The 14,524-nt window shown below is 39.5% G+C and overlaps 1 protein-coding gene across 2 annotated transcripts in view; it reads left to right on the top strand.

The window, feature by feature from the left end:
* The window catches only part of tln2b (talin 2b), a 112,628-nt gene that overhangs the window by 41,968 nt on the left and 56,136 nt on the right, over positions 1 to 14,524 (top strand). For both annotated transcript variants that reach the window (XM_047819587.1, XM_047819586.1), the window contains exons 3-7: positions 8,665 to 8,808; positions 10,370 to 10,467; positions 10,626 to 10,755; positions 11,892 to 12,044; positions 13,014 to 13,156. In XM_047819587.1, the coding sequence (XP_047675543.1) occupies positions 8,673 to 8,808; positions 10,370 to 10,467; positions 10,626 to 10,755; positions 11,892 to 12,044; positions 13,014 to 13,156 (660 nt within the window). In that variant the 5' untranslated portion in view covers positions 8,665 to 8,672. The remainder of the gene's footprint in view (positions 1 to 8,664; positions 8,809 to 10,369; positions 10,468 to 10,625; positions 10,756 to 11,891; positions 12,045 to 13,013; positions 13,157 to 14,524) is intronic.

Here is a 14,524-nt window from a genome sequence, read left to right as displayed (position 1 = left end):
CACATCGTCCAGGGTGTATCCTGCCTTGATGCCCGAGATCCCGTGACCCGAGAAGTTCAGAAAAAAGTGGTAGAAAATGAATAAATGAATGTTGAATTTCTGCAACTTTTACTATATGAATACAGAGGACATTTAACATTCTACACTGATGATGCAACTAAACTAAGCTACTTTGTAGTTTCCTGATTTCTTAGACATTTTTTTTTTCCAGGATGAAAATATACAAAAATATTTACCACCTAGTTTAATGACATGAATGGGATGAATGATACACAATTACACACTGTGTAGCATACATGAAGATGAAACGGTGAAAGATGAAATGTCTAATTTATTCTTCCCCACTGCTGTGATTGACTGGCTGTCAATCAAACATGTTTATTAGAATATTAGGCCATTGTTCGAAAATTCTGCTTTTTCTTTGTTTTGTTGCAGATGTCTTTTCTTTCTCGTAATTGCTGAGTTGATGTGTAATATAACACTTTTATGTTTGAAAATGAAAATGCACCAACAAAAGCTTCCATGACACCATTCAGTTCATTAAAGGTAATGAGAGATATTTTAGTTGACTTTGTTGTGGCAGCTACACTACTCTACTTAACACCACTGATTATCATTTTTCCAGCATATGTTTATTTTACACATTAAACTCTGCAGGGGAATTTTTAAAAAAAAATTTTTTTATTTTTGTTTAGAAACATTTTTGTGGCGTGTAATATTTTCCAACACCCGTTATATACCAAGTTGTAATGGTTACTTTAAAATGAATAACGTGATGATGGAAGCATTTATAAATCATGCGTGCATGTAGAGGCAGTGGCATGCTGTTCTTGCTGTAGCATGCACTAATCCGATCTGGCTTTAGACGTCCTTGAAGATCGCATCTCCATTATTTATTACACTTTTTTTATTTTTAACAAAAGTCTCTAGCTGTTAAAGCATTAGTTCTGTAAATTGTGCCCCTCTTTCCAATTTAAGCAGAAACCAGACACAAAGTGGTGGAGTGTTGGCAGAGCAGCAGGTTTTTACAGAGCAGAAAGCGAGAGGACGGAAAGCTCATTGCTCAGCACGGTCTCATGATCCAGTGCAAGGACACTGATTAATCAGGGGGTATTTTTAAATTGAGTGATGTGCGAGAAGGCTATATTTATCCTCTGTGAAATGGTGTACTGCATCAGTGCTCGGAGTTTCGATTTCTTTATTTATCATGAACATCTGGAACATCAAGACACAAACACAGTTCCAGGTTTTCTGTCTGTTTGTTCTTCATAGCATATTAAAACCTCAGCCTGTGTTTCAACATCCTGAAGGTGAAACAGTGTGGTATTGTCATTCTAATCATGATGTCTAATTTCATTGCATGGTGACGTACAGAGTATGAAGTTCGTGCCCTTTGCTGCAGTACAGGACCTGTAATAAAAGCTCATCACTTTGCTGTGGGGCCACAGTGTAAATTCGATTCACTTTATGTTGGGTGTAGTTATGGAGGGTGATTCAGTGCTAGCCTTCGCTTATGACCACCTGATTTAAGGCTTTTCCATTATGACCTGCATCTAGTCAGATGCTGCTAATGGCAGTAAGTGTGGAAATGGGGAGCTGAATAGCCTTTGCTGTGTTTGCTGTAATATCTTTGTCATTTAAGTCATGCTGTGACTATTACAGGCTGTTTAACATGACTGCAGCTCTAAAGGTACAATTCATATAAAGTCTAAAATCTCTTGATACATTGCTGTTAAGCTAGAGGACTTGGGTAATAGTTATGATGATGGATTTCTCTATAAATCTCAAAAGTGGCCGTAGCATTATGCTGTGCACATAATTCTAAACTATTACATATGAAGGCAAATTGATTTTGTGTTTTATTTCTTCATTGAACTTTGTGCCTGATCATTAGAAGTCACATGATGGCCTAATGGTTAGAGAGTTTCACTCCTAACCATAAGGTTGTAGGTTCAAGTCTCAGGCCGGCAATACCACGACTGAGGTGCCCTTGAGCAAGGCACCGAACCCCAACTGCTCCCCGGGTGCCGCAGCATAAATGGCTGCCCACTGCTCTGGGTGTGTGTTCACGGTGTGTGTGTGTGTGTGTTCACTGCTGGGTGTGTGTACTTTGGATGGGTTAAATGCAGAGAACGAATTCTGAGTATGGGTCACCGTACTTAGCCTTATGTCACGTCATTATAACATGTATGATGTCTATACTGTACCTGCGGATTTAATGAAGTCCTAAGTCCTTTAAAAATGTTGTCTAGCTTATATTTTATTGTTTTGCACTTGTACGTTTTTAGCATTCAGAAGATTGCCTTTATCCAGAGCGACTTCCAGAAGTGCTTTAAAAGCCTCTATCTTTGAATACATCAATACTAGTTCACTAGGCCAGTAACTAAGAATACCATCAGTCTAAAAACACTGCTGGGAGGAAATGTAGCATAAAATGGACAAGCTACAGTAATTTATTTATTTATTTGTACGTTTATATTTTTTCTTTAAATTAAATGCTAGTTTAAATGCTTCAGGAAGCAGGCGGTCTATAGACGGTGTTTAAACTCAATAGTCAATACTCCGGTTTGGTTCTTGTAAGCGCTGGTGGACGAGAGCGAACTCTTCTTGGATTGTTTTTATCCGAGACAAAAAAGCATAAAACCTCACAGACTGCAATGAATTTTTTACCATCATGTCTGTTCAGATTTGGATATTTAATTACCTCAGTTTCTAGTTTTTGTAAAAGGCAATATACAGTGTAATCCTTCCAGCTGGGTTCTGTAAAAATGACTGGCATGACTGATTTCTAAAAGACAAAAATTCCAGAAATACCTCCAGTAATAATTACATTACTCTACTTCCACATGTACACCTAATCCAATCCAAATAGAGCTTTAGGCAGCATGTAATGCCTTATTAATGCTTTCTTTTTCATTAACGATATTACAGCTGTAAAAAGGTTGTTTTTAGCTTCGGAAATTTCCAATAATGTTCTATCCTCCTCTTCGATGACTCACGGGGAAATTGTGAGCAGGAAATTGTTTAGAAAGGAAACCTCTATGTCAGAACTTAGAGCTGAGTGACTTGAAAAGTGGACTAAAAGCAGAAAATTGCATGGATGAGTCCTATGATGAGCCTCTTTGCACCTATTTATGTGGGCGCATCACAGCAGTAGCCACAATGAGCCTTGAACGGTCTTATTAATATCTCTGACATGAAGCAACGATGCTTTTATGACCGCAGATTAATACCTGATGAAGATTTGAGTTTGGTTTTGTGAAGAGCGAATAGCAGGAGAGAGAAAGATCAGCTTAACCAGCGGAACTAATATTGAAAATAAAAGACGACTATATAACACGTTGAGCTTGTACATCTGTAATCTCTGTGCTGTCGTCCCCCTCACTTCTTGTCCTCTCTCATTATATCTCTCTCTCTTTTATTCTCTTCCTTTCTCTGGCTTTATCTTTTCTACGAGGACCGAGAAAAGATTCATTCTCTAACTCTCCCTTCGACTCCATTTGCATATGTTTGCATGCTAATTATTATGGAAAATTATGCGCGAACTCTGGCTTATTATTATATTTGAGATTCATGCACAACTCAGGAGGTATTTACATACTTTAAAGATTAGCACATCAGTGTGTACTGTGACCCTTTGCTTGTTTTAAATCTTATTAAGGCTTAGTAAAATCTTCTGTATATGCGACTGGAATTTTAATCCTAGTGTTAGTGTGATCTCTGCCTACTTATGTTATTTATTTTTTTTGCTAGGTCACTCATGTGGGAATCACTAAGGCTCCAGGCTTTAATACATGCATGTTTTTGCCAAGTGTATGTATATACAGTATATACATGTTATAGGCTCTGAAATAGTATCTTTACCACAGACCTGACTTATGTTATATTTCAGTATTTGTGTCTTCAGTATTTTACCAAAACGTGCCCGTTAAATGATGGATCAACGCAGTCTGGTCTCACAAAACTGGGAAATGAGGCACACCACAAAGATGGTAGCTTCAGAATGTGGCACCAACTGCATGAATCCATGGACCCAACCTGTCTTGTGTCACCAGTCCAGACTGGTGGAAGTGGTGTGATGCTGTGGGGAATGTTTTCTCAGCACACTTTTTAGTCCTTCAGTCATCACTTGAATGCCGCAGACTTGAGTATATATTCTGACCACGTGAATCCCTTCATGCTCACAGTTTACTCTCTTCTCAAGGCTTCTTCCAGCATGATGATGCACCATGTCACACAGCAGAAGTCAGCTCAAAAGTTTTTTTTTTTTTTTAACATAACAATGAATTCTTTAGTAGTGTTCTCATCTTTTTGGGATGTTGTAAAACATTTGCGAGATTTGCGGCATAAGAAATCTGCAGGAATTGCACGATGCAAGCAGAATCTCAATGGATTCGTTTCAAACATCTTGTGGAATCCATGCCAGAAAGAATTGAGGCTCTTTAGACAGCAAAGAGAGCGCTCAGTGATTTTTAGTGTTGCTTTTGTGGTTGAGCAAAAATATAGAGGTAACTGATACCTTTGATACCAAAATTTTTCCTGAAACCCTTTTCAGATGAGGAAAACCCTAGTTGGCAGCAGTTTTGCTGTGGTCTTGTGCTTTTGTTTGTTGCGTATGATTAAGAAAGGGATATAACACTTGAACGTCATGCTGCCTGAATTTAGTTGCTATTTAGTTGCTATTATTATGCAGCATAAAATGGACTTACTGTGATTTATATTCCATCTGAAATGTATAAAGATCACCAGTGGTGCTTCTAGATGCTTCAACAAAGCAGGAATAGCTTTGAAAATCTTTCTTGTGCATTAATCTTATAGCTGCTTTCAGCCTGTTTTAAATGTTATACCGTTATCGCTCAACCATCACTGCAGGTGCTTTTTAAGCAATCTCAGCTGTACGATGGTGTTTACACATCACAGCCGGACGTCCTGGGATCGTCTTCCATATTGCTTCCAGAGCTGAGCTCCACTTGGCTGGCTGACGTACCAACCAGGATATGATGAGACTACAGATGTACTTCACGAGTGCAAGAGCTACAGAATACTGGAGCTAAACACAGCATATCTATATCCATATCTGTATAATTTGGGGTTTATTGCATCCAGGAAGTGGTTATCTCTGTATCAGTCACTGTATCACGTGCTAGATTGATAACAAGTTGAATATGTATGTCAGTAAAGACAGTGTGTGTTCTCCGTGTCCTTAAAAACGTATACTCTCTCACATACACACTGCACAAGGCGTGGTGGTGCCAGGCAAGCTCTGCCCTTTGCTATTGTTATTGCTGTGAACCACCACACAGCAATCCGTTCCAGATGGCCTCTGCTTTCTTGGCCCAATTGAATTGTCTATATTTACGACAGCAGCCTCCCAAAAGCAGGGTCATTTGTGGCGTTTGCTTCATCCTAAAACCGCCTTTTTTAGCTTAATAACAGCATAACTTAATATTTGTTCCACTGTTCCAGCTTTGTCAAGACTAAGGACGATGCCCTGGAGGACACACAGGAGAGTGACTTAGAAGTTTGAAAGCATAGCTTTTCTGCATGTGACCTCATTGATTGCAAGTCTTTATCACAGGCAAGGGGCTCTAATTAGCTTACACTCTTCATCCTTGCTCAGAAGGCACAAAAGGGCTAGTGCTGTTTTATAACAGGAGTAATTGTGTGGAGAAACCTGTAACATGAGTAACACTGACAGTTGCAGGCTAAGCAACATTAACCTTATTCAGTGGAAGGGATGTTCCCTGCTGTCTCGTACCTGGCAGGCAAATCCTTGTGCTTAAGTTTGCTGGAGTCACCATTAGTGTAAGTGTCGGAGGTTTTCATGATGCACCGCATCATTCATTTTATCGGGTTTAGTATCGTTTTTGATCGTCAAACCTGCTTAATTATGTCTCAGATATAGAAACTTGTGTAGAAGCACAGAGTTCTCTCACAGGAGTACTGAACTGGCCCTAGTAATACATCGAGTCGTGTGTGTGTGTGTGTGTGTGTGTGTGTGTGTGTGTACAGTACATAATTTTTTATATATTTAATCAGCTTACAGATTTACATCAAATGTCAAACTCTTTTTATGCCTTCTCAGGCTTCCACTCACTACATTAGAGTGAGAGGGTGAGCAAAGTGAGCTGACTAGCAAGCACATAACGCCGTGCATGTGTCACAATTCCAAATGATCGTAATATCACACTATTGTACATTACTCTTTTCTTCCTAGCGTTAACACATCTGTAAATTACTCCTATATTAAGATTTTATTTCATTTATTTAACTCGTGTAAACACTGTATATCCTTCACTTGCTGCTATTACACTCTGGTTAGACCTAAACTGCATTTTGTTGCCTTGTACTTATACATGTGTAATGACAATAAAGTTGAATCTAATCTAAGTAAGGTTTAGTAGAACTAGCAACATCTGAAGTCTTATTTCAATGAGGCTGCCTGCCAGCAGGTCCACCTAAATCCACCACAGTCGAAATGAATGGTTGAGTTAACAGCCTTCCAAAGTCAAAGTTATTGAGATCACAATCTTTCCCATTGTATCGTATTAATGATGTGGAACACATAATATTGGTATGTTTTTGTGTCGAAGGATTGTCTGGTTTGATTGTCTTCTGTGAACACTAACCTCAACTTGTCTTCACTCCCAACACACACACACACACACACACACACACCAGTTTGCACTACTTGTATTGTAATCTGCTTGATATATGTCACTTTGCTGGATTAAAGCGCCCGCTAAATGAAATGAGTACTGTATGCAGTCCTTTAAGAGAAGACTAAATGCTTCATTCTGCTGCTTTTCTTTAGCATTGTGTATCACACGAGTTTGGTATAAAGTTGCGAGAGCTTTGTGTTTCAGGTTGGTGGAGGAGTAATTGTTGTGGAAGAATATAAACGTTTTGCCCTCCTACCGTTCACACTCTCCCACTCCACACCAGACAGCCTCTCTATTCTCTGTGTCCAATCTGAGTCGTGTGTCACCGTCCGTCTGCCGCTGCATTCCAACTGGGTGTGAAATGTCGGCGGGGGTGGTGTGTAAATGAACTTCACATCTGGTGAATAATGGCTCAGCAGGTCCCCTGTGTGTTTGAGTAAGAGTAAAAGAAACATGCAGAGACATTATCGCCACTTCAGACTACGTGGGCACGCGTGTGTGGTGTGTGTGTTAATCTTTACAAGATTGTAGAAAGAGAAATGCAGTCATTCAATGGCGTGGCCTGTGAACAAGAGATTTACCAGAGAAAATCTTGTTACCTTTTCACCTTTAGTCCTACTGTAGCTGTCCTTACACTAAGCGCGTCTTGGCATCAGTATTCCTACTTTACATTTGCAGTAAGCTCGGCTGTCAGCGTCCTGAGACCTTCTAGATATAAACCGTAGACATTCAAGGCCAATTTGAACAGTCAAGATTTGGTTCTTTTCACTTGCACCACCTCCTTAAACCTTACTGATCAGCAATCCTACCTTATCCCAGCTCTACACATATCCACTTATTGCACTGTAAGACTCATGTCTCTGTAATCCTTAGAACTCTGTCAGGTTGATAGGACTTGCACTGTAAACTTTTTTTTCCCTCTTGCTTAAAGGTTATATTAGAGACTTCTGCTGCTCTGGCACACATTAGTGAGCTTGTAGTAAAGACTTTTTAAAACCCACTTTTCTTTTTCTTTTAACCTTTAAATGGCACCACTGAGCACATAATAATCTTGTTTTTAAAAATTGTAGCAGAAAAATGGTGCAGACTGGAATCAGCGACTACGAGTGAGCTGTTTATACGTGTCCTGATCACGGTAGTCTGTTTAAAATCTTCAGGTGCTTGCATGTTATCGTGTAATTTAAACAAAATTATACCACAAGTGAGGAGATCAGTTATTTTGTGTCCGTTACTGTAACAGAAAAAGCATGCGACTCCTGTGAGAGTGGGAAAAGGAAGATTTTTGAGCACCGGGATAACATCTTTAGTCCTTGTAGATCGTGTCTCTAATGGTCTCTAATCATGTCGTTTCACTTCCAGAAAAATGTCTGTTTATGAAGAAGGTGAGAAGACGCAAACATGTTCTTTTGAAGAATTTGTTTAAAACAGGAAGATCGTTTCCACACGAGATCCATCGTCACTGCTTCCCGTTCCCTGAAGCACGGGTGCAAAATCAGTGCAAACATTCACATTTGTGTGTGTGTGTGTGTGTGTGTGTGTGTGTGTGTGTGTGTGTAATCAGATTTATCTTGTGATTGGATAACACAATGTTGTGGTTATTTAGTCTATAATATGTTGGGTGTTTGTGAGTTGTTGTTTTATATAATACGTAATTTATTTATTTATTTTTAAGTGAACTATACAAGGAAGTTTATGCAGTCTAGGAGTTGTATAAGGAATAAAACATGCAAGAAGAAGCAGCCTTTATTTTTGTCACACATACGGTACATTACAGCACAGTGAAGTTCTTTCTTTGCATATTCCAAACTTTTGATACAGCACCTCTGGAGCAGAGAGGGTTAAGGGCCTTCCTCAAGGGCCCAACAGTGGTGGCTTGGCAGTGCTGGGGATTGAACCCCAATCCTGCGAGCTTTAAACGCTTATAACTCCTCAGTGTTGCGACTAATGCTCGTTTGATTCCTTAATTAAATATTTCTGTCTCTATGTACTCCTGTTTTAACAGAGGTCAAGATGGTGGCCCTGTCGCTGAAGATCTGTGTGCGGCAGTGCAATGTGGTAAAGACCATGCAGTTCGAGCCCTCCACCCCAGTGTACGATGCCTGTCGCATCATCAGAGAAAGGGTTCCTGAGGCCCAAAGTGGACAAGGTGAGAGTACTGTGAAGACTAGCACTTTTTTTTTTTTTTTTAAATAAAATCATAAAATATTATGTGTATGAACTAAATCTGTATTGATGCTATAGCTGTGTACAGTTACTGATGTAATTCTACAACAGAACTGAGTATTTTAATCGTATTCGTTTTGGCCATTATTATAGGCTGTGTCTCAATCAGCTCTCTATCAGTATATCGTCTATACAGGTTAGGACACCAGTAAGGATGCTGACTCACCACAAATTAGCATTGAACACGTGAATGTCATTAGACTCAACAGTAAACACAACGTCAAATAATGTTAAAACTCTCTAATGAACGTCATCATTTGAGAGCCACAACGACAACAAGCTGCTTACATTTCTGGATGAATTTGGAGATTTCATGCACTATTTATTTATTTGTTTGTTTGTTTTTTTTGAGGTGAGAAGCTTCAGAAAATATGACGTCATTTCCTGATGGTTCCCATAGTCAGCATCGATGTTCCGTGTTTTTTGCAGTTCTCCAGGGGATAATAACTGAATACTGAATACTGAACTTGGGAGCTGATTGAGTCCAACTCTTGCTCTATATGATATCAATGTTGACTTTGGAGCTCTGGTGTTATTACATGCAGGGATTGTTTCTCTAAATCTGAAGTAACAGTATCATTAATTAAAGTGAATATAATTCTGTTTCAGCAAGCATGAAAAACTCGTCTTAACCTCGTGTTTGGTTGAGTATGTTTTGGGTTTTGTTGTAGTAAACCTGCCGGAAGCAGCACAAGCTCAGTACAGTTCAGGTCATATCTGTTCCTGCTGATGTCACTGCATAACGTCCCTAATATTTAATGTTCTGCTGCATTCTGTATCAACCAAGCCAAAGATTTAAACCTGAGGTCAAAGCTGCTCTGCTCTCAATTCGATGCTATTTAGAATAACATAATTCTCTTACAGTAGCATCTGTGTGTGTGTGTGTGTGTGTGTGTGTGTGTGTGTGTGTGTGTGTGTGTGTGTGTGTGTGTGTGTGTTAAAAAAAAAAGTATATTTAGTCTTAATGTCAAAATTTGTGGAACTTTTTAGATAACGAGTCTCAATGCTGAGAGAAGTCTTGGCAGCAGCAGGCCACGCTTTAATTCGGTCTCGGAGTGAACTTGATGGATTCAGGCTTCAGAAAGCTAGCAGAGGAGATGAGAAATCTGTCACGGCCACATTATTCTTCCTCTCTGTATCTCTCTCTCTCGATCTCTTTCTTCTTCTCCTCACATCAGTAATCAAACTGTCTGAAAGTCAAACATGAGTAGTTCAGTATTTTTTTCAGGCTTGCAGGATCTCTGGTTGTCATCATCAGAGCAGGATGGTTTCAGTCTCTTCACTTTCTATACTATTATTAGACTCCAGATCTGATTTATATCAGACATGTGCTGTGTGGCTAATGTGATTTGTCTCTTCAAACCACAATGGATTCTGTTTATGAATGCACAGGCAGGCATGAGACCCACCTTTTGGTTTATTTGTTTCTTCAGTGAAATGTAGTTTCCTGAAATGCTTACATGTCTCATCGGTCTGTGTTTTAGCTTCAGATTATGGCCTGTTCTTGTCAGATGATGACCCTAGGAAAGGCATCTGGCTGGAATCTGGTCGTACGCTAGACTACTACATGCTCAGAAATGGGGTAAGAGCATTAACATTGTTCATTTTGTACCATTTATCTATTTACTTATATTTTTCCATACATTTACTTTGGTGTAGAGATCAAACCTGTATTGTTGCGTATGCCTTGTCTGGGATTTTTTCCTCCTCATCTTTTTTTCCTCTGTCGCACATTCACAGGATGTCTTGGAGTACAAGAAGAAGCAGAGGCCGCAGAAGATTAAAATGCTGGATGGAGCGATCAAGACCATCATGGTGGATGATTCCAAAACCGTAGGCGAGCTGCTCGTCACCATATGCAGCAGAATAGGTGTGTGCTTCTCTCTCTCTCTCTCTCTCTCTCTCTCTCCATCTCCTCTCTCCCTCTATCTCCTCTCTCCCTCTCCCCCCATCACTCTCCCTCTATCTCTTCCTCTCTCTCTCTCTATCTCCCTCTTTTTATTTCTCCCTCCTCTCTCTCTCTCTCTCTCTCTCTCTCTCTCTCTCTCAATCCTACACTCCTGTATTCTCTTGGTCTTATGAATGGATTTTGTTACAAGATCATAAAGTCCATTTTTCCCTGTGATGGAGCTTCCCTGTGATTTTTTTTTTTCTTTATTTTTTGTAGCATTGCTGTAGATGTGTTTCAGAGAAAGCAATGCTCTATCACAGGGAAGCTGTAGAAGTGTGCTCTCCTCTCAAGACATCGAGCTATTCCTTTAGTAGTAGATTTCAATTACGCCAGAGGTGGTCTGTAGTGAGGATGAGTGTGTTGGGAGGAGGAGAGGAGTTCTGACAAATATCTTTATTATCTTTGTTTCTTTACTGAGTTTCTGCTGCATTTCTCTGCTTTTGAGTTCCACATGAAACAAGGAATATGCTGTCTGTTAAAAAAAAAAAATATATATATAGCACAATGTATGTGTATATATACGTACAATGGTACGTATAGCGTATAATGGTACGTTTCTGAACAACACGTGATCGTAAACGTAGTTTAAACAAGTTTCCGTCAACTAGATTGAATGATGTATTAATGTAAACCAGTAACATTGTGAAAGCTCATGTGGGTGTTAGCACTGATGGGAACTGGAACTATAAGATTAAACTCAGGCACTTAACGCACACAGATTGTAGAATAACACCGCGATAATGCGTCTGTTGCAAAACACCAGCGTCATAGATTTGATTCTCAGCTCAGTAGTGCACTCACGACTGAATTTGAAAATACACACTCCAGTACCGTTAGGTGTACAAAAGCTAACTATGATCATTTCACTCAATTCCATTACATGGAACTGATATACGCACCTCAATTAATGCGCAAGTGTGTGTGTGTGCGCGCGCACGCGTGTGTGTGTGCCTAGCATTATGCCTAGATTCCAGGGAAATTTTTGTACTGTGCCTTTTATGAAAGAGAAAATAAGGGAAAAGTCTTTTGTCTTCTTTTTTTTTTTACCCTGTTAGGAATCACAAACTACGAGGAGTACTCTCTTATCCAGGAGCAAGGGGAAGACAAGAAGGAGGATGGCATGGGTACGCTAAAGAAGGAGAGAACTCTGCTCCGAGATGAGAGAAAGATGGAAAAACTCAAAGCCAAGCTTCACACAGATGACGAGTGTGAGTTTTATGCTCTTAGATGTTCTTATTTCAAAATCATGTAAAAAAAAAAAAAAAAAACCTTCTTTGTGCACCAAGAACGCCGAAGCGGTGATGAAGAAGATGAAGAAGCAGCAGGCTTTTTGTCACACGTACATTACAACATTGTGAAAATTTTCTTCTTCTCAGTATCTCAGCTTGTTAGGATCAGAGCACAGAATCAGCTACGATACTGAAGCAGAAAGGGTTAAGAGCCTTGCTCAAGAGAACAACAGTGAAAGCTTGACATTGATGGTGCTTGGACCCCTGAAACTTCTGACCAGTAACCTACAGCTTAACCATTTGAGTCACCGCTTTCCTTATTTCTTAATGAAGAATCCTCAGTATTGTATTGACAAATTCTTGTTTATTGGGTTACAATTTTTGCAAAGACCTTCAAGGAGACAAACATCTACAAAAGCATCATGATAGTGCAGATTCATCTCCACTTAAAGTTAAGGAGTAATCAGAGGTGGGGCTAAAGCATGCTAGCAAACATAAGGTAATAATTGATGCTGTGGTTGTTAGCTGGTTGAGTTTAGTAATACAGGGGAGAGAATGAATGTATGATCATTGATGCTCTTGTATTTATGCCCTTGACAATACATGAGAGTCTGATTTTTAGTTTTTTCCTTCCCAATATGCTAATCTGTAAGATAACTGTGTCTTGTGCTAACAGTGTGTTTATAAGCATGTGTGATCTAAAGAGTGCTATAGTTACAGCATTGCAGTGAAGTAGATGGCTACAGTACATCCCAGATAAAAACTTCTTTGCTGAAAGTTCTGAAATTTCTTTTCTTCTTTACCTACTTGTTCACCAGGCAGCGATGAATAAACACTAAAAGCCCAGACAGGGGATCAGATTGTCCTGTGTCTCCGCTGGCTATCGATTCATCCATCCTTGTTATAGAATCATGTAATTTAGTTATTATCCAAAATTTGCTTTAACAGTGAATTGGCTGGACCACAGTCGGACGTTCCGCGAGCAGGGGGTGGAGGAGAGCGAGACGCTGCTGCTTAGGAGGAAGTTTTTCTACTCTGACCAGAACGTGGACTCTCGGGATCCTGTGCAGCTCAACCTGCTTTATGTACAGGTCAGATCAGCATTTATTACTCTGAGCTTCATTCAAGTGAAGGCAGCATCTGTGGCAGTGCTGTGGTGTGTGTTTCTCTCTCTCTCTTTCTCTCTCCCCATCTCCCTCTCTTTCTTCTTCTTCTCTCTCTCTCTCTTTCTTCTCTCTCTCTCTCTCTCTCTCTCTCTCTCTCTTCTTCTCTTTCTCACCTTCTCTTTATCCTTTCTTTCTCTCTCTCTCTCTCTCTCTCTCTCTCTCTCTCTCTCTCTCTCTCTCGTTCTTCTCTCTCTCGCCTTCTCTTTATCCCCTCTCTCTCTCTCTCTCTGCGCCAGAAAGGCACTTTTTCCATCTTTACTAATAAGTGATTGTGTGCAGCCTCCACTTTGCTAATCTAAGCAGTCTGCAGAAAGTTTTCTCTCGAGCTCTTGTTGTTATTGTGATTGGGTTTTTTGAAGTAATTGGATATTTGCTTGCCTTAAAACCCGAATTGTTTGAAGGCCAACCCAGCAATTAGGTTCTTTGTCAAGGAGGCTTGATTATCAATTGCTTTTTTCTCTTCCAAGTGCATGCATTACTTTTGTACAAGCCTATGGCTGATGTGTTTGATATTTTATAATTGTAGTGTAGATGACTCACACAAACACTCCCAGGCATGTATACACACACACTCTCTCTCGCTTGCGCTCTCTCTCTCTCCCTCTCTCTCTCACTCCATTTATGTTTTCGGCTCTAGCAGCAGTTGCTAACTGGCATCTTGTCACACAATTTTGTGAAAGCAGTTCATCACTGGGTGTTAAACATCATATAACTCGCACTATTTATAATAACAAAATTATTTAAGAAAGGCAGTTTTAATGTCTAGCCTTTTGCCTTTAAGCAATAAAAGCATCTAGTGCTGAAGTGACTAAGGAAACTTTGACCGTCATTAGTACATTTGTACCTTTTTAGTAAACAATAAAAAATAATCAAGTGTACTGTAAGTAACATTTATAATAATTAGCTTGTATTAATTCTTCCAATGTTGTGGAAAGAATCCATTACCACAGACCAACACAGAACAGAAAACCTGTTCAAAAATGAAATAAAGGAAAGTATGACACCAATTACAAAACATACATCCTTCTAAAAATAAAGATTTGAGAACGAGCCACTGAAGCTGTTATGGAGCTGTATCCAGTTTTTCAGCTCTATATAATATGGTAAAAGCATTTCTTGTTATTAAAGTGTTGCTGAACCATCGTGATGATGCAAAAGCATGAATCTTCCTTATGAAATAGTAGTCACATCTCTGAAAGAAGTCTTTTTTTATACCGCTCACTGTGTCTGTTTTGCATAAACATCATTAACTTCCTTAACAACAACTACCCTATCTTGGACTTTCATAATGAG

The sequence above is a fragment of the Tachysurus fulvidraco genome, chromosome 10 (assembly GCF_022655615.1).
Source record: "Tachysurus fulvidraco isolate hzauxx_2018 chromosome 10, HZAU_PFXX_2.0, whole genome shotgun sequence".
Taxonomy (NCBI): domain Eukaryota; kingdom Metazoa; phylum Chordata; class Actinopteri; order Siluriformes; family Bagridae; genus Tachysurus; species Tachysurus fulvidraco.
This window is presented reverse-complemented; position numbering and strand designations above follow the sequence as displayed.